At 35.2% G+C, this 26,621-nt stretch overlaps 2 protein-coding genes across 2 annotated transcripts; one reads left to right on the top strand and one right to left on the bottom strand.

Annotated features, from left to right (window-relative positions):
* Nucleotides 1–2,357: 2,357 nt before the first annotated feature.
* On the top strand, nt 2,358–21,512 carry LOC137823185 (phosphatidylinositol 4-kinase alpha 1). Its single transcript, XM_068628346.1, has 26 exons — nt 2,358–3,550; nt 3,895–4,236; nt 4,339–4,500; nt 4,876–5,046; nt 5,191–5,349; nt 5,446–5,573; nt 5,726–6,032; nt 6,783–6,951; nt 7,726–7,943; nt 9,016–9,174; nt 9,297–9,479; nt 10,003–10,539; nt 10,645–11,004; nt 11,700–11,914; nt 13,154–13,337; nt 13,517–13,653; nt 13,744–13,894; nt 16,763–17,029; nt 17,473–17,550; nt 17,679–17,723; nt 18,710–18,882; nt 18,981–19,176; nt 19,579–19,719; nt 20,370–20,578; nt 20,749–20,910; nt 21,017–21,512. The coding sequence occupies exons 1-26, from the start codon at nt 2,561–2,563 to the stop codon at nt 21,273–21,275; spliced, it is 6,102 nt and encodes a 2,033-aa protein (XP_068484447.1). The 5' UTR covers nt 2,358–2,560; the 3' UTR covers nt 21,276–21,512.
* A 1,233-nt stretch (nt 21,513–22,745) lies between these two features.
* LOC137822683 (polyol transporter 5-like) lies at nt 22,746–24,834 on the bottom strand. Its single transcript, XM_068627630.1, has 3 exons — nt 24,590–24,834; nt 24,072–24,418; nt 22,746–23,999 (listed from the first exon to the last, which is right to left on the bottom strand). The coding sequence occupies exons 1-3, from the start codon at nt 24,717–24,719 to the stop codon at nt 22,932–22,934; spliced, it is 1,545 nt and encodes a 514-aa protein (XP_068483731.1). The 5' UTR covers nt 24,720–24,834; the 3' UTR covers nt 22,746–22,931.
* Between the last annotated feature and the right edge of the window lie 1,787 nt (nt 24,835–26,621).

Below are 26,621 nucleotides of genomic sequence, written 5' to 3'. Positions count from 1 at the left end.
TTGTAACCTTCAAAAGTTGCATGATTGCATTATTAAGAGTGATATTTTTTTTAAAGGATGAATATCATAAATGTTATCAGTTTAGAATAAATATCAATGTTGTAGCGAAAATATATGAAATTATTAGGAGGTTATAAATTTTTAAAATGGATATTATATAAATATTACATTTGTATTTTCTAATAAAAAATGAACTTGTAAATACATATATAAATTTGGATAAGCTCGCAACTAATTTTAAAGATGGTAAGTATTTTGTTTATGAAAAAATAATATATACGTCCATAGTTGTGGTTGATGAGACTTGGACGCACACTCTTTAAAGTTGAAAATGAATCTATCATTCCAAAATCCTTTAGCCAATGTGGTTTAAGTGGATTTTAAGACTAAAAAACATTTCTCAATATAATATAATTATGGTACAATGTTATTAAATATCGAGATTAATTCGATAATTCGTAATCATTTATATTTAAAATAAAAATTTATTATAATATATAAATAGACATTTTATTAAGATAAATATATGTATTTATTACAATAATTAATATTATAAAAATGCATTTTTCAAGTATTTGTATAAGATTGAAGATTGCATGTAAATACCAATGTAAAAATCATAATAATAAAATACAATAATAATAAATTAATAAATTAATAAATACCAATACAATATTTCTAGGTGATGTAAATATTTAATGTTTTGTTTGGACTAAGGAGTAGAAATGAGAGAGTAAATTTGAGATGATTTGAAAAGAAAGTGCGAAAAAAATTAGGGTGTTTGGATTAAAGTAAATAAGGTGGAAAATGTAAGAAAAGTTTATAAAAGTTTGTGAGTGATATGATGGATGTAATTGAAATTGTATTTTTTTTAATTGATAAAAATGTAACTTTACACGTTTGTCCCTGCATTTAAAAACTGATAAAAAACTAATTTGATTAATTATCTGTGACTGCATGGCACTGCTGTTATGGCACATAGGATAATAGGTGAAGGGTAATATGGTAAAAGTCAAAGCTTTCTCACAAAATCTTCACAAACTAGCAAAGAGTCATTCTCCACTTTCTTTGCCTTTCCTCTCTTTTTAATAACCGCAAAGACCTAGGTGCAAACAGGAAGTTTCCTTGTTTTTGTGAACAGTAATCATCCGGATCCAATTAGTGCCTAAGTGAAGTATATATCTACTGGTTGCTTCGGGAGGTATTCACGTTTGACATATACCTGCTTTGACCAAAGTCTTTGGAGATGAATCCGTACTTCAATTTGGCGGAGAAACTTTAGGACATCCTTAGGGAAATCCACCAAGTGTTGTAGCTAATCGAGTAGCTCTTAAAACATGTGTGTAGGCTAGAAATGAAGAAGGTGATCTTGCTCGTGAAGGTAATGAAATTATGAAACTAGCAAATCAAGTCTAAATGAAGTATACAAATTTAACATAGGTTTCACACGTGATTTATTACTTTCAAACCCACCATAAATAACTTTTTTTCATCCAAAATGACATTTTTTTTATAGAGCTAGTAGTTGGAAAAGAAAACAACATGTGCATAATTACTGAATAATACAATATCGTGATTAGAAGATAAAGGTCGAAATGTAAATATATGATTACTAAATAAAATCAATATATACAATAGGATAATTTTGAAAGATACAAAAAAATTAGTCATAATTTGAAAGCGTGTAATTTCGTAAAGACAAGTCATACATTTATTTTAACTTGTAAAATTCAAAATAGGTTTTTTTTTATCATTATAAAGTTAATTTTTTTATAAAGTAATTTTAGTACATTTTAATCCTTCAAATTTATAAACATGTCATAATTAACATTCTTTAATAATCTTAGGATATAATATTTTTTCCTCAACAAACTATTTATTTAAATTTTTATGTTCTTCAAAATTATAAATATAAGGTCATTACAGACCAAATTCATGACTTAATCCATCTAATATAATTGAGTTGTTTTAATATAATTTGTCATGTAATTAACGTAATTAATTATGTGCCTAATATAATTATTGATCTATTTAAGAGAGCGAATTATATGTTTTATTTAACATAGTCAATCAATTATTTAGCATATTTGATTTACATTTACAAAATGGATTAAATATTAGAATTAAAAACGTAAAAAAAATACTAAAAATTTTAAAAGTATGGAAAACGGACATTTATAATTTGTTTTATAAGTCAATATACGTCAACAGGAACAAGAATGGAGAAAGTAAAACATATTAAAAATGAAGAAAAGAAAATGTAAACATTTTAATGTTATAAGGAGAAAAAACATAGTTTATCCTATTCTCACTCCAATCTGAATTTTCTAAACTTAATTGTAATTCTAATCCTAGACAACGCCAAAACCGAAATTAAAAAAAAAAACGAAAAGGAATTAAAAGAGAAAGAAAGTGTCGATGGCACGCCAATGACCAGAAGAACAGCAACAATGTTGCTGCGTGGTTAGCAGTGAGAGAAACAGAAACGAATGCGACACCTCTCGCGTAGGGATCAATTCCCCTCGTTCACCGTTCGAATTTGTTTTCCCTGCAAATCGTGATGGAAGCGCTGATCGAGTTATGCGACCTCATTGCGCAGAATCCGACGCAATTCTCCGAAAAGCTCTCTTGGATATGCAGTAAATGCCCTCCGCCGGAGTACCTATCGGCAGGATCTCCTAGGGTTTCGCGCTCTCAGCTCAATGCCGTCCTTGCCGTTTCGCGCTTCCTCTCCAAGTGCCCCGATTCTGCCGATCTGCGCCCAAAGTCCGTCGTCGTCGAGTTCCTCCGCGCTGTTCCCCATTCCTTCACTCAGTCCTTCTGGCCCCACCCTTTCAACGCCGATTCCGTGGCCTCTTTCTTCCTCGATTTCACCGGCTACGTCTCCAAGGCCGCGCAAGAGTCGCCGGATTTTACTGATGAGCTCACCGCCTTCTCCGGCGAAGTAATCATTTCCGCGATCGGCGAACCGCGCTCCAGCATTGCTAGGGCATTTTTGGCCGGTGTGGCGCAGAACTATGTCCCAATTTCGTCCTCCGATGCCAACAAATTGGTGACTTGTTTAATCGATCAATTCTCCACGCATATTGCTGTTGTTCCAAGCACTCCGAAGGAACTGGCCATTGCGGAAAATTCCTCGTCTCAGAGTTCGCCCCTCAGTGTGAACCACCAAGCCCTGGCCAATTACAATGACAGTCCCGGGAATGAGAATACTTCGGGTTCTTCGAGCAGTGTGGCTTCTAAGGCTGCGGATGATGCTAGCACGGCGTCCTCGAGAGGGGTGGTGAACGGCCCCCACCATGTTTATAGGTCCAGTGCTGATCAATTGGCTCTGAATTTGGGTTTAAATGATGGTACTCTTGGACCAGTCTCATCTAGCCAGCAAGTTGCTTCCTTCGAGGAAGAGTCGGTGGAGTTCTTGGAAAGGCAGGAGATAGCTTTTAAGTTGATTGCTCATGTGTTGCAAAATGTCCCCATTGAGTCTGGACTTTTGGAGCAGGTTAGGTTAATTGGGAAGAAGCAGATACAGTCCATGTCTGTTTTTCTGAAGGTATAAATATGTTTCTATAGTTCCCTCTTAGGTCACTTTATTTGTTATGTTTATGTGAATTAGCGAGTATCTTTCTTTCATCACTTTGGGGATGATTGTTGAGATTCAGGCTAAGAGCAGTGTTAGCAACACATTTAACACACCTTTTTGTTGAAGGTTATCATTTATTGGAAATTACAACATTGTGAATGACACATTAAATAAGGAGTGAGACCGGCAAAATTTTAAGAGTTCCAATAAAATCCAGCCAACAGTAGAAACTGTTTACAAGAATGTGTTGCTTGCATTTCTATTTAGGTTAATCTTAAGAATGAGGCCCGTTTCGTGTTTGTATTTTCTTGCAGATCCGGAAGAGGGACTGGCATGAGCAGGGGTCGCTTTTAAAAGCGAGGATTAATACGAAACTTTCAGTTTATAAAGCTGCAGTGAACCTGAAAATCAAGAGCCTCTCAGCACTGGATTCTGATTCAAGGTCTGTTAAGAGGTTGGTTTATGAGGCTGTTGCAATTTTAATAGATGCTGCTGAGGCATGCTTACTCTCTGGGTGGCGTAAGTTGAGATCGTGTGAAGAGCTCTTCGATTCATTGCTTCTAGGGGTAGGACAAATTGCTATTGCTCGAGGAGGACAGCCGCTGCGCATTTTGCTCATTCGCCTAAAGCCAATTGTTCTCAACGTTTGTGCTCAGGTATGCTTTGTTACTTTTCAATATTATATTTCCGTTGATGATTTCTTTTCAAATTACATTCCAATTGATATTTCTTAAAATTCCAAAATATTTTTGTGACAGCCTGATACATGGAGTAACAACCAGGGGACCATGTTTGAGAGTGTCACAAAGGCCAGCTGTAGGATTATTGAATCATGCTGGAATAAGGAGCGAGCCCCTGTAGACACATACATAATGGGATTAGCGACAAGCATACGTGAACGGAATGATTATGAAGAGCAGGTACACTCACTAATGGTCGCAAGCCCATAATGCAGAAACTGGTGATAAATACTAGTAAATGTATATCTGGTCGAGTCAGCATTTTACTGTGTTATTTGTTTTGATTTTGTGCGTTTGTATACAAAAGATACATGTTAATTTTGTATTTCATACGTTCCCAAATATTGTTTAACTGATTTCACAAATTCAGCGTTCACTTGCTTAAATCTCCAGTTGCATTTGTAATTTTATCAATTCATATGGTTAGTAGGTTTTCCTGTTTCATAATGGGATCTTCAGTTATTGACATCCTTGTAATTTTAAGCATGCTAATTTAATGTATCTGGTCATGTGTTAAGCGAATTGAATGCTTACGGAATCTTTTTTTGCCACTAGGACAACCAAGAGAAATCGGCAGTACCTTTTGTACAGCTTAATGTTATACGCCTGTTCGCGGAGCTGAGTGTTGCAGTCAACAAGTCTGAGCTGGTAGATGTGATATTACCTCTTTTTATTGAAAGCCTAGAAGAGGGTGATGCTTCAACACCTAGTTTGTTGAGACTCCGAGTACGGAACTTTGTCTTTTGAGCATGTATTTTGAAATTGATATGAAAGTTGTCTACTTATTTTATGACCTCCCATTTGTTCATTTATCTTTTTTCTTATCTTTTCTATTACGAATCTTACATTTTTGTAATCTGATCCATACAGCTTCTTGATGCCGTGGCTCGAATGGCCAGTTTAGGTTTTGACAAATCTTACCGTGAAACAGTGGTTTTGATGACTAGAAGTTACTTGAACAAACTATCAAATGTAGGATCAGCTGAAAGCAAAACAGAGGCTGCCGAAGCCACAACTGAGCGTGTTGAGGTATGTAGTGTATCTAAAAATTTCAATAACACATTAGATTTGGTTTGCTTGGTGTATACTGTCAAATGGATTCTCACTGGTTGAATTACATTTTAGACTCTACCTGCAGGATTTCTTGTTATTGCTAGTGGTCTTACTGGTGATAGATTGCGCTCAGATTTTCGTCATCGAGTGCTCTCCCTATGCTCAGATGTTGGTTTAGCTGCGGAGGCTAAAAGTGGAAGGTATACCTGTTTTGCTATGCTAAAACACTTGACAACAATATTCTAATAATGTTTAAATTTTGATTAAAATTTGGATAGGTTTAAATTAAACTTTATTTACTTGATGAATTATGCTTTCTGAAGATTTCACATCTGATGCTTACTCGCTGTAGGAGTGGAGCAGATTTCCTGGGTCCGCTGCTCCCTGCAGTTGCTGCGATTTGTTCTGATTTTGATCCTACTTTAAATGCGGAGCCATCACTTTTAAAACTATTTCGCAACCTATGGTTCTATATTGCTCTTTTTGGCCTAGCACCACCAATACAGAAGACTCCAGGGACTGCAAAGGCAGTTTCTACCACACTGAACAGTGTGGGAAGCACCGGTGCAATTTCCCTTCAAGCTGTAAATGGACCATATATGTGGAATGTGGAGTGGTCTTCTGCTGTTCAAGGAATTTCTCAGGGGACTCCTCCACTTGTAAGTTGATCCTTGAAGATCTTCAATTTTTTTGGTAAACAACTCCTTTGATAATTTTTTGCTGTGTATGTTTATGGTTTTTATCAGTGTAATTAGAATTGTACGATTCAAATCTTGATTCGTTACAACATTCTTCCTCCACGATATATTTTGTTTGATAAATCATTTTCTAGCCTGAATCGTAAAATGCATTGGGTGAATCATATGATTTGCGACTTAGTTTCCGTTATAGACAATTCGTGAGGATGGACAAAAAAATGAAAAATCAGGAAGAAACACAGGAGAAGAAACTCAGTGACAAAGTTCCGTAGAGAAGACTAATAGTGGAGAAGATGAACATTAGAGAATAGGAACAATGCAGAAGAGAAAAAGTGAAAAGAGAATATGAACAGTGAGAAGGGAGAAGATGAACCCGGGAAAAGATGGGAGAAGATGAACAGAGAATAGAGAAGATCAACCATGAGAGAGAGAGTTGTGAATAAGTTTTTCAACTTTAGAGTAATATTTTAAAATGTAAAATGCTTTTTCAACTTTTTTTAAAAACTTTTTACATTATATCATTGGGAATATTGTTGCTTTGCCTTGTTACGTGTTTCATTTCTTCATTATCAAGGAGTGCAGTACTGTTTACTTTTTTTCCCATGCTTCTCTAAATTATTATGAATTTAATAACTTTCTCTTTCACCCCAATTTGATTTTTCTGTGCACTGAACTGAACCTTTAATATTATATCATCCTGTTTCTGCCCAGGTTGTTAGCTCTGTGAAATGGCTTGAGGACGAGTTAGAATTAAATGCCTTGCACAACCCAGGTAGCCGTCAAGGCAGTGGCAATGAGAAAGCTGCTCTTTCACAAAGAGCTGCTCTTTCTGCAGCTTTAGGAGGGAGAGTTGATGTCACAGCAATGACCACAATCTCAGGTGGATTGCACTGGCTTTATAATTCATTAATTCTTAGTATAGGAATTGTCAACACCTTCAGCTTTATAGAGAGGTGCTGCATCTTGTGTCAGGCTAATCAGGCCCTTTATTTGTTCAGCACTCCTTTTCATGTTTTACACATTGCTGTTGGAAACAATTCATTGTAAATTCAGGATGATATTTGATAAGAGCTTTTGGAGAACCATACATAAAAGCGATTGGGTCCTAATAATATTTCACATGCCTTGCACAGTGTTTGAACATGTTGGCATGTCTTAGACTGGCATTTTCCATATGACTTGTGCATAGCCACATGACACTAGCAAACATCAAAATTAATTATTATTTCTTCTATGACATGTTTTGTGATCAGCTTCATATTATATAGAAGTATGAACTAGCTATTTTTTGTTTGTGACACAAACCCACCTTTCAAGGTTAATTTGATTGTTTTAACCATTTAATCATTTTTACATATTGATTATACCCACCACTCATTTTGTAGCCTTGTTCTGTTGAGTGTTGCAAGCAACTAAAATTTTATTTGCCTCTATTTTGTATTTTTAAATTCTCATGTCCAATTTTTTGCAGCATGGTTAGTTTTTACACTATTTTAGCCTGAGAAGTTGGAAAATTGAATTTATAATAAGGTTTCTTGTTTTCTATTTAGGTTGGAGTGTACACCCTTATCTCTCCTTAACTTTTATATATTCATTTTTGTACAACCCTCATTCTTTCTTGACTGTGCCTTACTTATGTTTATTTGTTTTGCAGGAGTGAAGGCGACTTACCTTCTTGCTGTAGCTTTTCTTGAGATCATCCGCTTCAGCAGCAATGGTGGAATCCTAAATGGTGGCACTACTTTTGATGCTGCAAGAAGTGCCTTTACTTGTGTGTTTGAGTATCTCAAGACTCCAAATTTAATGCCAGCTGTCTTCCAGTGTTTAACAGCAATTGTCCACAGGGCTTTTGAAACAGCTGTCTTGTGGCTGGTAGGCATTTGTTTAACTTTTGACCTCATTTATTGCTAATCTTGAGGCCTGTAAACCTCAACCCATGAAGCTGGGACATGTTTACTTAGTGATAAGCAGTTACTGTCTAAATTGAGCTAGCAATTGGTTATTATTCATCCCAAAGGCTTAAGGTGGTATGAAAAATGGCTAAGTATGTATAACAAGTCTATATTCTGTTTTTTGTTTGAAGCAAGTTACTTTTGTTGCACCAATTGTTTTATATTTATGAATACAACTTCATAATTCTTTGTTAAGTAGCATCAAGAAGTTTGTCCAGAACAGTCCCAGAAACATCTAAAATGTCACCTGATTTTTTTCTTGTGGAGGACTGAAGTGGTGATAAAAGAGGATGAATATATATGTCTTTAATTGTGGTCATCCATAGCCTGGCTTAATTGCAGCGTATATTAGAATTGGTTGTTAGTGTCTCAGTAAGGGCAGCCTATGTAGGGATGATCGAAAAAGATTGTCGAGTTGAGTTAGGTCTTAGGGCCATTTTCTAAGATGGTATTAGGGTAGACCCTAGGTCCATTATTAGGTCACTTGCATTGCCACACTCTCGTCTATAACCTTGGGAGTGAGAGACTATGTTGGAAGGCTGTCTTAATTGTGATCACCTCCAACCTGTCTTAATTGCAACCAAGAGATTGAGTGAAGTGAATTGTCCTTATCTTACAAGTTGGTTTTATGGGGTTGAATTGTACTCTAAGCCCAAAAGGCCCAAAGTGTTTACACTTTAAATAATTAACATCTGCATTTGCTTTTTTTTTTTATTTCCAAAATTGAACTCCTTCAGAAAAATTTGAAGATTGTTATAGTTGTATACTGTATTGACAAATTCAATGGGTTCATTGCCAGTTAAGTGATTATGAATTTTTAGGTTGTAATGTAGATTAGGTGTATATGACCTATTATGGTTGTGATTAGCTATGTACTGGTGCTCTCATTTATGTCATTTTTATGCTTTTTGGGCTTAAAGACTGATTTTTGTGTTGTTTGCTGTGTCTTTGACTGTATGGATCTTGGACACAATTGATTGGTCTGGCTTCAGGAAGATCAAGTGTCTGAAATAGGGCATGAAGCTGAGACCCGAGATTCAATACTTACAATGCATACCTGTTTTCTAATAAAGAGTCTGTCCCAGAGGGAGGATCATATACGAGATATTGCTGAGAACTTGTTGACTCAACTTAGAGACAAATTTCCACAGGTAAAATTTCAACAGTATTTGTTATGATTATGGTTACATGTATATTTAGTTACTTGCCTAATGTGTCTCAATCTTCTTTCTTGACATCTGGAATATATTTAAGATTAATGGTATATTTGCAGGTTTTATGGTATTCTTCCTGCATAGACTCTATGCTGTTTTCATTTAATGATGACTCTTCTACTTCCATCATCAATGATCCTGCTTGGACAGCAACAGTCCGTACCTTGTATCAGAGAATTGTTCGAGAATGGATAATTAAATCACTTTCAAGTTCTCCATGCACTAGCCAAGGCCTTCTTCAGGTTGGGCTAATCTGTTTCATTTTCAAAAACCAATATTTTAAGTTTTTGTAGTTACATTGTCATCATCATCATATTCTCCACAATTTGGGGAGCATCATGTGATATGCTGTTTCCTGTATGACCATAATTATAATTTTATTTGAAAATTAAAATTAAAATCCTTTTTTTAAGCAAGTGTCAAATGGTCGATTATCTTTTGCTTGGGGTTATCATCATTCCCTGCACACAAAAGTAACTTTATAGAAAATTTGAGGCTTGATTTTGTGCTTCTGCTTCTTCTGTTGAAGTTCCTTTAATTTGCTCTCTACTGATTGTTCTTAACTTCCATTCTGAAACTGGTCCAAAAATGTGGTGGTTGCATATATTTTATTGTGCCTAAATTGCTTTCATTTTGATTATTACTTTCTAATGCATATATATCTGTCCATTTAAATTTTCTATCGGTGACATTGTAATTATATCTTTGTTTTTATTAAGTACTCACAAGTGTCTCTTTGCACTATCTCTATGTATTCCACGTCAGGATAAACTTTGTAAAGCAAATACTTGGCAAAGAGCACAGCCCACGATTGATGTTGTTGTACTTTTATCTGAGATAAGAATTGGCACTGGGAAAAATGACTGGCCAATACAAACAGCAAATATTCCTGCAGTAATGGCTGCAGCAGCAGCAGCTTCAGGGGCAAACTTAAAAGCATCGGAGTCTTTTAACTTAGATGTTATCAGTTCTGGTAAGTGTAACCAAGCTGCAGCAACAGTTAAGTGCAACCATGCTGGAGAAATTGCTGGAATGAGAAGGTTGTACAACAGCATTGGTGGATTTCAGTCTAGTACTGCACCTCCTGGTCTTGGGCTTGGAGCTGGGCTTCAACGAATTATATCGGGAGCTTTTCCTCAGCACCCACAAGCTGAGGATGATTCTTTTAATGGAATGTTGCTTAATAAGTTTGTGCGTTTACTTCAGCAGTTCGTCAACATAGCAGAGAAAGGTGGGGAAGTGGTCAGATCTGAATTTCGTGATACTTGCTCTCAGGCCACTGTGCTCCTTTTGTCAAATTTGGTAAACATATTTCTTGCTAGTATTTTAGTTGGTTACTAGAAGTTAGAACTCAGGGAATCTATATGTCATACCTTTATCTGAGTTATGTTTTTTCTTATGGACAAGAGTTCCGGATCCAAAGCGAACATGGAGGGCTTCTCACAGCTTCTCCGTCTCCTTTGCTGGTGTCCTGCTTACATTTCCACCCATGATGCAATGGAAACTGGTGTTTTCATATGGACATGGTTGGTTTCTGCTGCACCAGAGCTTGGAGCTCTCGTTCTTGCGGAGCTTGTTGATGCATGGTTATGGACACTTGACACCAAGCGGGGTCTTTTTGCCTCTGAAACAAGGTTTTCTGGACCTGCTGCAAAACTCAGGCCTCACCTGTCCCCTGGGGAGCCTGAATTGCAGCCTGAGATTAATCCTGTTGAGCAGATAATTGCTCATCGACTATGGCTTGGATTTCTTATTGATCGTTTTGAGGTTAGGCATTGCTTGCTTTGAGGTTACCCTATTTATTAACGTACATTTCTCATTTTCCCACACTATCTAAATTGTTTTGATTGCTTTATATAAATGTTTGTTTTGATTCTAAGTGTCCAGTATGTTTTCATATTTTTATGGCACTCAAAAGAAATTCACAACTATATTGGGTAAATTGTTTAGTTTGAGGAAGCTAAGATTGGCACTTAAATCACTGTTTGTATTGTGATTGCTAATAAATTAATAATCAACAAATTATCAGTTGAAGTTGCTCATTTAAATAGGAAATTCTGTTCTGCTTGGTGCTATATTTAAATTGGCATATTTAAATGTTAATTAGTTGTGTAGAATCTTTGATTTCTCTATCAATCTACTGTGTTTATAGCGAACAATGACATGGATTAATGAATTCAGGAGCATATTCATGCACCACCCTTTATTTAAAGATTGATACCCAGTTCTTGATTAGAGAATCATGCTGTCTATTTTTTCGGGTTGAATTGCCAACAAATGTTAGTTTCTAGTGCTTACTGTTACAATTTTTCTAAAACATTCAATATATTTATACACATCGTGATTGAAGGAGGCATTGTCTTGCCCCTTACGTTGTAAAATACTGAATCTAGTTTCAACCTTAAAATATTGCAATTATTTGCATTGCCTCCCTGAATCATTTTTTATCCTGTATCATGTAGGTAGTTCGACACCAAAGTGTGGAGCAACTCCTGCTCCTTGGTAGGATGCTGCAGGGGACAACGAAGCTTCCCTGGAATTTTTCACACCATCCTGCAGCCACTGGCACTTTTTTCACTCTGATGCTTCTAGGGCTCAAGTACTGCTCTTGCCAGTTTCAGGGAAATCTGCAAAAATTTCACCTGGGGCTTCAGCTGTTGGAAGATCGGATTTATAGGTGAACACATGTGTCTTACAGTTTTTTTTTTGGCATTTTTGTTGAATTTCTCCTAAAATTTTCATTTTCTTTTATATGGGCGTGTTAGATTGTAAGCCTTTAAGGCTTAAAGTACTATTGTAAAGCATGTAATAGGTGATTTTTCTTTCTGTAACTAACTCTCAGTCAGTTACGACTTTGTTACAAGTTAGTTAGCATGTTAGTTATTGTCTAGTCAGCACTCTAGCTAGCTTCTTGAAGACTCTTCTTGGAGTTTTTTCTATAAATTTGTACCATTCATTAGTAATCACTAATAATAAAACCCTTCTGTTTTTTCTGTTTAGTTTATCTAAATTTACAAATTCTATAAGTGCTAACTGCTAGTAGTGCTGGCGATATCACTTTGTTTGCTATTATTTATTCATCAATTTGTGCCCTTCTTCTGCATGAAGCATGTATTTTGTAAGTTCTTACCAGAATTCATGAAAGATCATAATCATAAATTGTATTCTTTATTCAGTTCCTTTCTTGCATTGTTTTAATTCTCTAATCTTAGTGACTTGAAACATTTTCTGGAAACTGCACAACTTGGCCTGCTCTTTTAGATGGCCAAGTTTTGTCTGGACTTGCTGGGATGAGTTGGGACATGGAACTGGTGAAGTTATGTAGATTAACTCTGCTTGTTGAGTCAAATCAGTCTCTAACCCCCTCCCTGAAATTTGTATGCCGAATATCCCAATCTTTTCTATATGTCCTCTGGGACTTAAATATCGTTAATTATCATCCTTTATCTTTCAATTCTAACAAAAAAAATATGTTTGGAATGTGTGCTGTAATTTATTTTTTTCAATCTGAATGCTTTGCCCTGTTAAAAAAAGAATCAGTTTATCTTCTGTAGTCTTTTATTTTATCATTTCTAATGAAAATCAAGAACTAAATCCTGTTCCACTGACAAAATATTTGTCTTAATAATGTTAAATGTGTCATTTATTTCATTTTGAGTTGGAAATTTTGGTAGATTAATCAGCTGAATATGCGTGAGTCGGGGCCTGGTATAACTGCGGAGGACCTGTCTAGCATTTCATGTTAGCTCTACAATAAAGTCGGTTTTTAGGCTTTTATAAACATTTTCATATGATGCATCTTTACATTTACATGGGCTATTCTGCTGGAACAATTAGTTTCTTGCAAAGATAGATTGAATTCATCATGTTCACCTTTCCTTGGATTAATTGAAAATATTATTTGGTGCATTTCTAGGGCCTCTTTGGGTTGGTTTGCTTTCGAGCCTGAATGGTATGACACAAACTATGCAAACTTTGCTCAGTGTGAGGCCCAGTCTGTTTCTTTATTTGTTCAACACCTCTCGAATATGAAAGGAGATTCTGTTCAAGTTGGGTCAAAAGGAAATGGACAAGAAAATGGGAACTCTTTGACTGACACGGTAATATTTCTAGCATTATCATCAACTTACACTGTGAACTTTAAAACTTTAATTTGTTTAACTCAAAACTTAAAATTGTTATCTTGTCCTTTTAATTTTTTATCTTTCTCTATGCAAGTGGTTTTATTTTTCATATGGACTTCAAAATATCCTAATCTGAATTTCTACATTTATGATAGAGTGATCACTATCATCCTGTTTGGGGTCAAATGGAGAACTATGCTTTAGGAAGAGAAAAGCGGAGGCAGCTACTTTTAATGCTATGCCAGTATGAGGCTGATAGACTTGACGTCTGGGCACAGCCGACTAACACAAAGTATATATTTATCTGTTTCTTATCACTTGAATTTCATTATATGTTGTGTTACTCGTCCTAAGCTTTCAAATATCTGGTATGTATTTTCAGGGAAAGTAGTTCCCGACCCAAGATTAGTGCAGATAAATGGGTAGAATATACTAGGACTGCCTTCTCTGTGGATCCTAGGATTGCTTTATCTTTGGCCTCAAGGTTCCCTACCAATACATTTGTAAAAACCGAAGTAACTCAGCTTGTACAGGTATGTTCTTTTTCAATAATAAAGATTAACTGGAAGCCGTACTCAGTTTAGTGTCTGCAAGATTGGAATTTTTTTAATAAAGTTAAAGATTAAAATTTAAATGTTTTGAGCAACTTCTGTTGCCCATGTTCTATTTTGAGTCTTGTGAGATAGTAAAAGGTTGTTGATCTCACATTGATTAGAGATAGAATCAAATTATTGTATATAGTTGGTTGTAAATCTTACTTTACAAGTTGGTTTTGTGTAATGAACTTAGGATTAAAGTCTACTGTCTAAAGATGGTATCAGAGCTTATCCTTGTGCCATCCGTTATTGGGCCGCTATCAAGTAACCCTTAAATATCTAGTTTCATACTTGAGATGTTCAGTCCTCAATGTGAGTGTGTGCGTTAGAGATTCTACATCGACATCAACTAGAGATGTAAGTGCAAATCTCACTTTACAAGTTGGTTATCTGCGGTTGGGTTAATCTTAAAGTGCACTTTCTATGAGGGTTTATGGTAGAAAATGTAGGTAGAGGTTATTGTGAAGAGTCTAATATGTCATGTCCCATTGAAGAAATGATATGTACAAATGAAGCACGGGGAAGGGAGGGCAGTAAAATAATTATGCAGTGTGGGTCTTTCAAGTGACTTCGTGATCTTTAGCCTAATTCATTGCAGAAAATAAATGAATATTAAAGAATGGGGTGTTACGCTGTCACAAGGTAAACTTGGACTCTTGCCCATATAAATTTCCTTGGATTAATTGGTAAGGCCTAATTTACTGACATTGCTCATCCAGGAGGAGGTAAGTCAGGAATAATGTATAAGATTTTGGGCCCATTAGAGAAACATGAAATTCCCAAGAATGGAAGTGTTGAACCTGTTGTAAGGACTACAATTTTTTTCAACTCATTAAAGAAAAAGGGAGGCAAAATGATGAGCCAATTGATACAAGTTATGCAGCTGCTGCAGCAATGGGAAAGGTGATCCATATTATGCTTGACAGTATTGATACGTTAGATGTTAGTTTCTGTTGAGCTTAACACTGGCTGGCTTGTTGCCAATATGAACTTCACAAGAAACAACCAACAAGTTTTACATGTTGACGGGGAAGCAATTGTGGGGGACTACAAGAACTAGTAAACATTTTACTGAAGTTATCAAGAAAGGAGTTATTGAAGCTACTTTAATGAGGGGTTGCAAAATTGTTTTGGGGGATGAGTTGACTGTTCATACTAACCAACATTGGACAACATTCATTAGATAATTGTGGCAATTTACATTACAAACAGAGGTGGAAGCTATAGCAGCCAGTTGAAGAAAATGATTCAAATCAACTCATTTTTAAATCAGCAAACATCCCCTACAAGCAACACAATAGCATGACAGTAGTTACATTTCATTCGGACATTCACCTTGAGGACCAGGTGAATTTTCAAAGTGGTGTGTTGTTAGGCCTTCATGTCAGGTTTGCAAAAGAGGAAAAATAACACAAAGTTCTTCCTTTCACACAAGGCATTCCCTATAACAACTAAAATCTTCTTATCTCAACATCCCACAAGATAAGAATATATGGACTTTCCCATAAAGTCTCACCCTTGTAACAACTAATTGTTTAAGTACTTTTATTTTTAAATTTCTTCCTATAATACACTTTCCAAACTCTCTCATTACTTCTATGCCTAACACCAACCTAGATAATTCTCTTGTTTTATACCTTGGTTCTTATCAAATTGGTATAAGAGCTGGTTGCTAGTGTTTCAAAAAGGGCTACCTAAGGAGGGTTTTGACTGGTGGAGGGTTATGAGTATTAAGAAGTGGACTTTAATCCTAACTTTATAAAACTGGTTCATAAGGTGAGGTTTGCACCCACTTATATACCATGAAATGTTCTTATCTCTAGTCGATGTGAAATCTCCAACACATCCCCTCACACCAGGACCAACCAACTTGTGCGTGGGACTATACATTTATGGGTGGTCCAATATCGGCTTGATAACAAGTGGCTTGATAAACCCGGGAGTTGAGTGAAGTGTCATCGAGGGAAAGCTGCTGAATTGTGGGCTCTTAAGGGCCGTGTTATGATAGGAACTTGAGTATTGTGAAGTCCCTACGTCCCATAGTGAGTAGTATAGGATGTTCAGTGAAATATTTAAGTGTTTGGTTCTCACTCTTTAATATTTATGTGTTTGGTTCCCTAGTGGTTGCGTTGGGTGTTCATCGCGTGTGAATTATATTGGTGTTATGAAGTTACATGGATTCATTCATGTATGGTAAGATACAAAGTCATTTAAGATTCATCTTGAGATATGAATTAGTAGATAGCCAAACTTCATATATCGTAAGATTCCAATAAAACTAAATCCAGTAATGCATTCAAGGGGCATAGATTCCACTTGAAAAGCTTAAGGTGTTCAGAGGAAGGAAAAACAAAAACTGGTTTTATACATTAATAAACCTCCTATGTTTTAAACTTCCTTGTGTAACATTCCTAACCTATGATTCTTGGGAAGCTTAAAAGAATTCCATCTAGCAAACGCCCCTAGAGTAAACAAATACATCTATTGCTCAACTGTTAAATTGTGTATTAGGAACAGAAATTTCATACTTCTAAATTCCAATAGGAAAGTCATAGTTATATATATTGTTATAGTTCAAAAGCAATGTGCTTTGTGTTCAAGGAGGAAATATAATCAGCCTTACCCGAGCTATATTTTTTGTCATGTTCAAAGACTATTTATTTATTTACCAGTCAAGGGAAGAATTTGTGCGTGTTGTGTAGTTTTTTTATTTTTTCATTCATTCCAATGATTCTCATTGCTCTCTGTCATTAACTCGTTGAAATTCATTATGTTGTAAAATATGAGAATACCTTTGCTTTACAGGCAAATATAGTGGATGTACGCAACATACCAGAGGCCTTACCTTTCTTTATCACCCCAAAGGCAGTTGATGATAATTCAGTGCTCTTGCAACAATTGCCTCATTGGGCTCCTTGTTCTATTACACAAGCTCTAGAGTTCCTTACTCCAGCATACAAGGGGCATCCACGTGTTATGGCATATGTTCTAAGGGTTTTGGAATCCTATCCTCCTGAACGAGTGACTTTTTTCATGCCACAGCTGGTGCAGTCCTTGCGACATGATGACGGGGTTAGATATCTACTGAAATATATTTTCATGGTTTATTCCCTTAGTGTGTCCTTTCTTCCTACTGTTTCATGATGGACATATAAAACCCGATTTAACTTTTTTTCCTCATTAAATAAGCCTTGTGCTTTTACAGAGCATTTAGATTTTGAAAATAGCATAGGAGCTAAAACAAAAATGCGACAGTAAAACTAATGTTTTTAACCCTGTTGAATCTATTATGCATTGTTGTCTTAATTTGTTTAGTCACTTATAATATATCTTGACTTCATGAAAAATCTCATTAAGGGAAACATCTTCAGCTCAGACATTTAACAAATGAAATTTTCTAACCATTTTTTAATGTTTTTTAAATTGAACATTTTCTGAAGTTAATCTCTAATAAGGTCAGTAATGACTTTCATGTTTTTTCTCAGTAACCAAAATGCATACATTATTTTTTGCAGAAATTAGTTGAAGGTTATTTGCTTAGAGCTGCTCAAAGAAGTGACATATTTGCCCATATTCTTATCTGGCATTTGCAGGTATGCCTTGTTATTGTGTTTTTCTTACTTTCAGACCGTGGTCCCTTTTTTATTCTCAACGTATGCATTGCAAGTTATTTGTTTTTTAGTTTAGTGAGTGTCGTTATAACTGATTTTATTTTGGGCAGGGTGAGACTGTACCCGAGGCAGGAAAAGAACCAAGCAGTGGGAAGGTATGCTAAAGCCCAAAAGAATGTTTCTTTATATGCTGTGTAGTTAAATAGTTAAGAGCTTTGTTTATGCTATTGATTGACTCTTTCAAGTTTGGCTTCAAAAGTATTGTTATACTTTTCTACGTCTCTCATTTGACTTTTTTGATGAAGTGCACTCCTTTCTAAGAACACATCTTCTTGTTTTAATATTTAAGTTGAAGATTTTGGAGATGGAAAGACAGGTTGAGTGTGACACACTCAAGAGAATTAGAGTACTTGAAGACTGAAAATATGATAAAAAGAGCTTAAGGGATTGATTATCTCTTGATTGATCTTTTTATTTATAGAAGAACATTACATTAGAAATACCAAGAGGTACAAAAAAAGCTATGTCTAGGTAATTAATGCTAAGAAAAACAGTCTTTAAGGGCACACTACTTAACCTATCTAGACAAGTTAAGTCATATAACCAAGATAAATTATTCTAATTAGAGTGAATAAGGAGGTTGTTTGAATTAGTGGAAAGAGAGTAGAAATGAGTGACAAGTTTGTATGTGATTAATTTGATAGAAGTGAAAAAGGTTTATAGGTTTTTTTTTGTCAAAAGTCCAAACTGCCCTTCTACCTTATTTTGTAAATTTAAGCATGCAACGCAGAAAATGGCCCCTGTTGGTGGAAAAGATGTTCCAAACAGACATCTTGTGCAAAAACAACACATAGTAAATTATGGGCCATACATAATCAATTATGTCAGTTTTAAATACCAAATAATTTAAATTCAAATGAGGTACGTTGCTTTGGCTTGTTGTAACCTCGAGCCAGCACTGCTCCTAAGTCACGTGTGTGGCTAAAGATATGGGCAAAATGGTACATTTCAGTTTATAATTTAGATTAGAGTATATTAGAGAATGTATTGTCAGCATTCAAATATATTCGATGTGAATTCTTTATTTTTAGTTTATAATTTAAATCATGCTTTATATAGTTTGTTTGTGTTTTTATTTCAGAATGGTTCATTTCTAGAACTGCTGCCAGCTGTAAGGCAGCTTATAATTGATGGTTTTAATGCAAAGGCACGTGACATATTTAAAAGAGAGTTTGATTTCTTTGACAAAGTTACATCCATCTCCGGTGTACTATATCCACTCCCAAAAGAAGAACGCCGAGCTGGTATCAGAAGGTACTGAGCAAATGTCTGAAGACATTTTTATTGTGAATTAAGTTAAATTTTCAATGTTCTTTTGGTGGAAGCTAATGTTTGGTTTTACCATCTGCTAGGGAGTTGGAGAAAATTGAAATGGATGGCGAGGACCTTTATCTACCAACAGCTCCTAACAAGCTTGTTACGGGTATTCGAGTTGACAGTGGTATTCCCTTACAATCAGCCGCTAAAGTCCCAATCATGATTACTTTTAATGTAGTAGATCGAGATGGGGACAGAAATGATGTAAAGCCACAAGCTTGCATTTTCAAGGTTAGCTGGGTTTTATTCATGATATCCTTTGCTGGCTCAATTCAAGGATGAGTTTATACCTTGTTATCCTGTCAGCAAAACTGCAGAACATTACGCCTAGTGATTTGGAAAATTAGCCCTCTTCAAAATATATTCTTAGTATGGCTCATGTTTACCCTAGTTATACATGTATATTTTCTTAAAATACGCTGAAGTTTTTTCTTTTCTTTTTTGGGTGGGTTGGTAGATGGCTAGAGATAGTTTCATATGAAATATGTACCAAATAAATAGTAGTTAGCAACATGTTTGGTTAGTATTAGATAAACCAATATTTTTGCAACGCGTGATTTTTCTTGCTTTTTGCAATTATGCTTAATTTGAGTGTTTTGTTGTTCTTGGGCTGACTGTTTTATTACATTGAAGGTCGGAGATGACTGTAGACAAGATGTTCTCGCCCTTCAAGTAATATCACTACTTAGTGATATATTTGAAGCTGTTGGAATAAATCTTTACCTATATCCTTATGGTGTTCTGCCAACTGGTCCTGAGAGAGGTATAATAGAGGTGAGTTTGATATCGTTATGCTACAACATTGTGAGAATTCTGTGGCTCGTCAGTCTATGTATTTTCTTGATCAGAATGGAGAATGCCAGTACAGTGACAGCTGCTAACTTATGGTAGTCCTTGGAAGTGTACCTTTGAGCAATTTATTTCTTTTGGGCAATTGGATTCTCAGTCTAGGACGTGGAACTGACCTGGTTGTCAAATTATCATGTTAAACACAAGTTTTACGATCCTAGGACACAAGTTTTATCATGTAAAGATTTTTTTTTATCAAGCATGACGCACTGTTTTGACTTAGCACACAATTTTGGTTGATTTTGTTGGGTACTCCTGCAACAACATACGTATGATGGTCTATGGTACTAATTTTGTGGTATTAATAATAATAATAATATTATTATTATTACTATTATTATTATTTTCTGTTTTGTTAATCTAACAGATAATGTAAGTGCTGAGCTAGCAATACTAAAAAAGTTCTGTTATTATTTGATGTAAATTTTTAACTTGTATTTTGGTCTTGTTTATCTTAAAATATAAAGTGATTTCTAATAAGTTTCCTTGGATCAAGGTTCAATGTTAGTTACCAGTGTCCTGTATGGGGTAATTGTTTTCTGGATTTGTAATTTTTTTATTTTTTACATTTCCAGGTTGTGCCAAATTCGCGTAGTAGAAGTCAGATGGGGGAAACAACGGATGGAGGTTTGTTTGAGATATTTCAGCAAGACTTTGGACCCGTAGGATCTGCCAGTTTTGAGGCTGCACGCCAGAACTTCATCATTAGCAGTGCTGGTTATGCCGTTGCCAGTCTTTTGCTTCAACCAAAGGATAGACACAATGGGAACCTTCTCTTTGATAAGTAAGATCTCTATCTTTCTTCCATTACTGTGTCAGCAAAGTCAGTTATAATTTCTAGTGGATCTGAATTTAGCTTTGGATGCCTCTGAAGCATTAGAACATCCTCATTGTTTGCCCCTCCGTTTTTTTTGTCCAATAAATGGCATATCTAATATGAATGCTCTGATGCAGTGTTGGAAGGCTAGTTCATATTGACTTCGGTTTCATCCTTGAAACTTCTCCGGGTGGGAATATGCGTTTTGAAAGTGCTCATTTTAAGCTGAGCCATGAGATGACGCAATTACTAGATCCATCTGGTGTTATGAAGAGTGATACATGGAGCCAATTTTTAAGGTAGTAATGACATTCCTATCAATGTAGATTACAAACTTATTTTTTTTTTTCCTGAAAGTCATGTATAAAAAACTAAGCGTTGTTTCACTGTTTATTGCACATCTAGTTTGTGTGTGAAGGGGTACCTTGCTGCCCGTCGACGTATGGATGGGATCATCACTACTGTAGCTTTAATGCTAGACAGCGGTTTGCCTTGCTTCAGCAGGGGTGATCCGATTGGCAATCTTCGGAAGAGATTTCATCCGGAAATGAGTGAGCGTGAAGCAGCCAATTTCATGACCCATGTTTGTAAAGATGCTTACAACAAGTGGACCACTGCTGGCTATGACTTGATACAGTATCTGCAGCAAGGCATCGAGAAGTAAGATAATATAGACCTTACCTAACATGTACATGGTTGCTTGTAGTTTTACATTCATTGTTGTCCTATGCTTTCATTTTTTTGAGGAATTTTCACGGTTATAGTAGTATTGAGGAGGGAATTGTAGTAAATTGCGAATTAATGTCAAAAGTTCTGTAATATTTTTTGAGGGTTCCTCATAGTGTAAAAATACAGCTTTGTAATCTTATTTATTAATGGTAAATACAATTCATTGAGGTCACACGTTCAAGCATTCTCGTTAGCTTCTCTATGAGACATGTCCGAAAACTCGGCCAAAAGAAACAGCATATTAGATTTACCAGAATAAGCATTTTATGATAAATATTGAATGTGTTATAAGTTTTTCAATACTACTTTTAATAATGAGAGTGAATTAATCTTTATTTTATAAATAAGTTTTAATTGTCTTTTTTCCCCACCAGTTATTCGTTATAGTAATTTTGTGTTATTATTAATAAATAATTAAATTTTATCACTTAATTTCAAATTGATGTCATTTGATATCTTAATTTGTAAAAATCGATGTAACTTTGTATCTTTAGTTTAAATTGACTTAGAATTATCAATGGCTTTTTAGCACTCAGCCCCTATATGTTTCGAATGAAAAGTGCATAAAAAAATAAAATATATATAACGAGGTTAATCTTTCACTAAAAATATATCATCTTATTTGATTATATATATATATATGTTAATTGATAATATTTTGTAATATAATTAACTTTTAATAATAATTATATTTTGTAAATAAGTAATTAAAATAATCAGTAAATAAAATTATCAAATTTAAATTTTAATACGAAGTAAAATGATTATTTTTAATTATTAGAAATTTATAATATTTTATTTATTTAAAATTTATTTTATATTTTCAAAATTTAACTTTTAAAATTAAATTTATTTTATCACATTAATGAAATCTTACAATTTTTTCTCTTAATTCAAACATTTCCACTTTTTTTTTTCAAATTTTCTTGACCCAAAAAAAACCTTAAAGTCAATTTAGAAGAATGGGACAGCATACCATTTATTAATACTAATAGAAGGTGGAACTGAATACAAGAAATAAAAGTAGTAAAATAAATTAAGCCTGATAATAAATATTTACTCGTATTCGATACTCACTGTTTGTGTGGATGCAATTAGCATTAACACTTGTCATCATTGTAAGTGAATTAGTTATATATGATAGCAGGATATTGAAAGTTTGGTAGTTCGATTAGAAAGAGAATATACAGATCTTTCCATGTTTATGTAATTGAAATAAAATACACAAAGAAAAAAAGTAGGTAATAAAATTCCATCGAATATTACCAATATTAGTGTTTTAAAAGGGTGGCTTCGGTTGGAATATATTACCACACTTTCACACTCCTGCTTCTCTCTTCTCCCCATCATAACAAATCGTGATCATAAGATAATAGAAGTATAGTAATAATACGGGTTATATATGTTTTGTCGTGATATCGAAATTGGTTTTTTTTTTAGCTTAAACTTTGAATTTATTAAATATTTCTAATAAAAAAACTATTAAAATAGATCTTACTAAGATTTTTTTGTGTTTTTTTTAACAAACATATTTAATCCTAATAATATGTAATATAATGTGAAGAAGTGGAGAATTAGTAGCGCCATTATTTCAATTGACTAATTCTATCTCTGCACTGTTGTGAGTGTCCTTATTACCCTTGCTGTGGGACCATGAACCGAATTTACCAAAACACTCTTCCGTTTCCTCAAGGGTCTTGCCCTGTGTTTCAGGGAGCATGGTAAAGAAGAAGATCCATCCACACATCGCTATTCCCCCAAAGATGAAGAAGGCCCCACCAATAGTTATCTTATTAGACAGGGACAAGAACGTCATTGAGATCACTCCACTCGTCACTCTATTCACCACAACTCCCATAGCCGCACCCTGGGCGCGTAGCCTCAACGGGAAGATCTCCGAGCTGTATACCCAGGTGATGGGACCCGCCCCAACGGAGAACGTCGACACGTACGACAAAACCGTCGCTATGCTCAGACCAATGGCCCACTTCAGCTCGGCGCGTGAGCGCTCAATGACGGTGAGGCTAACGGCGAGCGTGAGAAGCGAGAAGACCATGCCGCCAACGCTGGTCAATAACAAGGGGCGGCGCCCGACCCGATCCAACAAAAACGTAGCCACTAAGATGAAAACCGTCTTGGCGAATCCAACGGCCACGGTTGCGAGAAGCTGCTCGCCATCGGATTCCAGGCCAGCCTTTTTGAAAATCTCGGGGCTGTACAGCACGACGGCGTCTATGCCGGAAGCCTGTTGGAAGAAGTGGAGGCCCAGAGCGGCGATCAGGATGTGACGCACCGCGGGCGTAGGGTAAAGGAGCAGCTCTTTCCATACACCATCGCCGCCGCTGTTCTGGTTCGCCACTTCAACGACGTCGGCGTTGCAGTTCTCCGGGATTCCGGCGGCGGCTTTGATATCTGCTAGCCTGAGCTGAGCCTCCTGGGGAGAGTCAGAGATTTTGTTGAGGACTTTTGTGGCTTCGGCGAGCCTACCTCTCATGACCAACCACCGTGGGGACTCCGGCATGGCCAACACTCCCACCGCCAGGATCACCGAAGGCACCGCCCCCACTCCCAGCATCATCCTCCATCCCATGTGAAGCGGCAGCTTGGAAAAGCCATAGTTTGATATGTATCCCAGTAATATCCCTCCATTCACGAATACCTTCATCAATATCAACCATGTCAGTTAAATCATCTTTCAAATTTACTTACATTCTACTACCTATATATATACCTCGGGGAAGGAGGTGAGAAAGCCACGACACGAAGGAGGGGACACTTCTGCCGTGTAGACGGGGGCAATCATGAGAGCATAACCGATGCCAACGCCCGCCACAAATCGCGCGAACATGAGAAAGGGATAGTTTGGAGAGAATCCCATGAGGATGGCTCCCATGAAGAAGATGCCTCCGGCCAGGACGATCGTGTAACGCCGACCGATCCAGTCCGAGGTTCTCCCGGCGAGGCACGAACCTATCAGAGAGTACAGGTTGATGATTCCAACCACGATCTCGATTTGCACGTCCGTCAGTTTCAGGTCCCTCTTTATATATATCACCGCTCCACTCATCACCCCAACGTCTGTAATCATCATCATCATCATCAAACAAAACAGAATGTAGCATAGTACTTGGTGCAGAAGAGGAAAAAAATAACGTTAATTAAACCTAGGAGGTAGTTATTAAAACTCATTTACTCATGCATGTCATGTCCACGTGCAGTTATTATATATTATTAACAACACTCACTCACCATAGCCAAGTAATATGGAAGTCATGGAAGCCAATATGGCACAAGCGAAAGCAAACTTGTTCCTTTTTGGAGCCTTTTTAGGATCAAAATCCTCAAGAGATTTCTGAGCTGCTGCTTTGCCCTCCTCCATCTTCACTATATCTCTAATCTTCACTATATGCAGTCTATGTTTGAGTGGCCATGAGAACCACTGATACTACTGATATACTGATACTGATACTGGGAGAAGGAGGTGGAAGAAAAGTTATGGAGGAGGAATGGCTTATATAGAGGAGATTCACATGAGTTTAGACAGAGGTGTCCCCTCTCTTAGAAACGTCGTCGTCATTGTTGTTCATCTTACTGCTTCAAAATTGCGACAATGGCTAATGGGTTTGCCTCTCTCAAGTCACCACCTCCTTTTTACTTCTTTTTAATAAACCATCCATTTCTTAATCTACACACTTTAAACTTTAAACCATTAATTGCTGTTTCTCGATTAATTACACCATGGATTGATTATTAGTCTGTGGATTACTGAGTGTTTAGTGTCTTTTATTGCGTCTTTCAGGTCTTCAAACCTTAGTTCAGTGGTGTAGTATAAAAATATTGTTCCTAGTTTCTATGTTTTCAGTTAAACATTATCAAGATTGTTTTTATATTAATAAATTAGATAAATTTATTTATTTTTTATAAAATTACAAAAACTAAAATGATTTTTTTTATACAAGTCAAAATTAGTTTAAGTTTAAATTAAAATAAAAAAATTTAAAAAGTTAATTTTACAAATTAATTCATATCTAAACTAATTTTAACTTTTTCTCATTATTTTCTCTCCTAAAAGTGTTAGAGAATAGCTTGTTTAAACAAATCTGAATTTTAAGTTTTGATCGAATCCTTTTATCATTCTAAACTACGCGTTCTAGAGTTTCATGAAAAAAAAAAAGTTTTACAAAATCTGGATGTTGAGGATGATTTTGTCTTAAAAAGAAGTAAAATTGGGATTTATTATTAAGTGAATCTTTCCATAAATATTTTTAGAAAAAAAAGATATATATATATATATTAAAAATAAATTAGATACAAAAGGATCAATAAATTAACTTATGCATATTAATTTTAATTTATAAAAAGTTTTTTTTTCTTATATTTTATAATTGCTTATGAAAAACTATTTGATGATGTTATTATGATATTATCTGTTGTTTATAGAAACGATGCATGTGCTTTTAAATTTGTTGAGCTTCTCTTTAAAACAGAATTTCAATAAGGATAGAAGAAATAATAATATTTCTGATTAAGAAAAAATAACCTGATTAAGACAACACACAGTAATAAGTCATGCATTTTGAACAGTTGTTCGTAGTAATGTTATCTATGACAGTTACGCAGTTTATATTTATGGGTCAAGATACACTTTAATTAGTTCATCATAAAATGATGTAATTTTTTTTATGTACATTTGTATATTTTGTTTTAACAATTTAACAAACGGATTAATTAAATCCTTTTATACAAGTAAATGTAATCTATATAAATTTTGTACGATAAGTTTATATATTACAAGATTACATATTTGTAAATGATTAGTTTTCTAAATCTCAATATGCATAATCATGACTTATTTTAAGCATTAATTAATTCTCAAGACATTTCGAGCCTTTTCTGGAAGTTTGCTAAAATTTTGACAAAAAGTTAAATGTATTTTTATTTAAATTTTATAAGAAAATAGAAATATTTAATTTTTTATGAAAATATGATGTTTATTTAGAATTTTCACAAAAGAGTAAAGATAGACTCTTAATTTTTGTGATTGGGCAGATAATAATGCAAAAGTCATGAAAAATACCATATATAACAAGGTAATTAATCCTAAAACTAGTATCATATAAATAATATCATTAAATACTTATATAGAATCATACACAGTAAATAATATTATTAAGATCATTCCTCTTGGGTGCCCTATTTCCTCGTGCATTGGAGGGTTTTGGGCAACTTTTGTTAAGATATACAATTAATCAACTACGCAAATGTTGTCAATACAATTTTT

This window comes from Phaseolus vulgaris, chromosome 9 (genome assembly GCF_000499845.2).
Source record: "Phaseolus vulgaris cultivar G19833 chromosome 9, P. vulgaris v2.0, whole genome shotgun sequence".
Lineage (NCBI taxonomy): Eukaryota > Viridiplantae > Streptophyta > Magnoliopsida > Fabales > Fabaceae > Phaseolus > Phaseolus vulgaris.
This window is presented reverse-complemented; position numbering and strand designations above follow the sequence as displayed.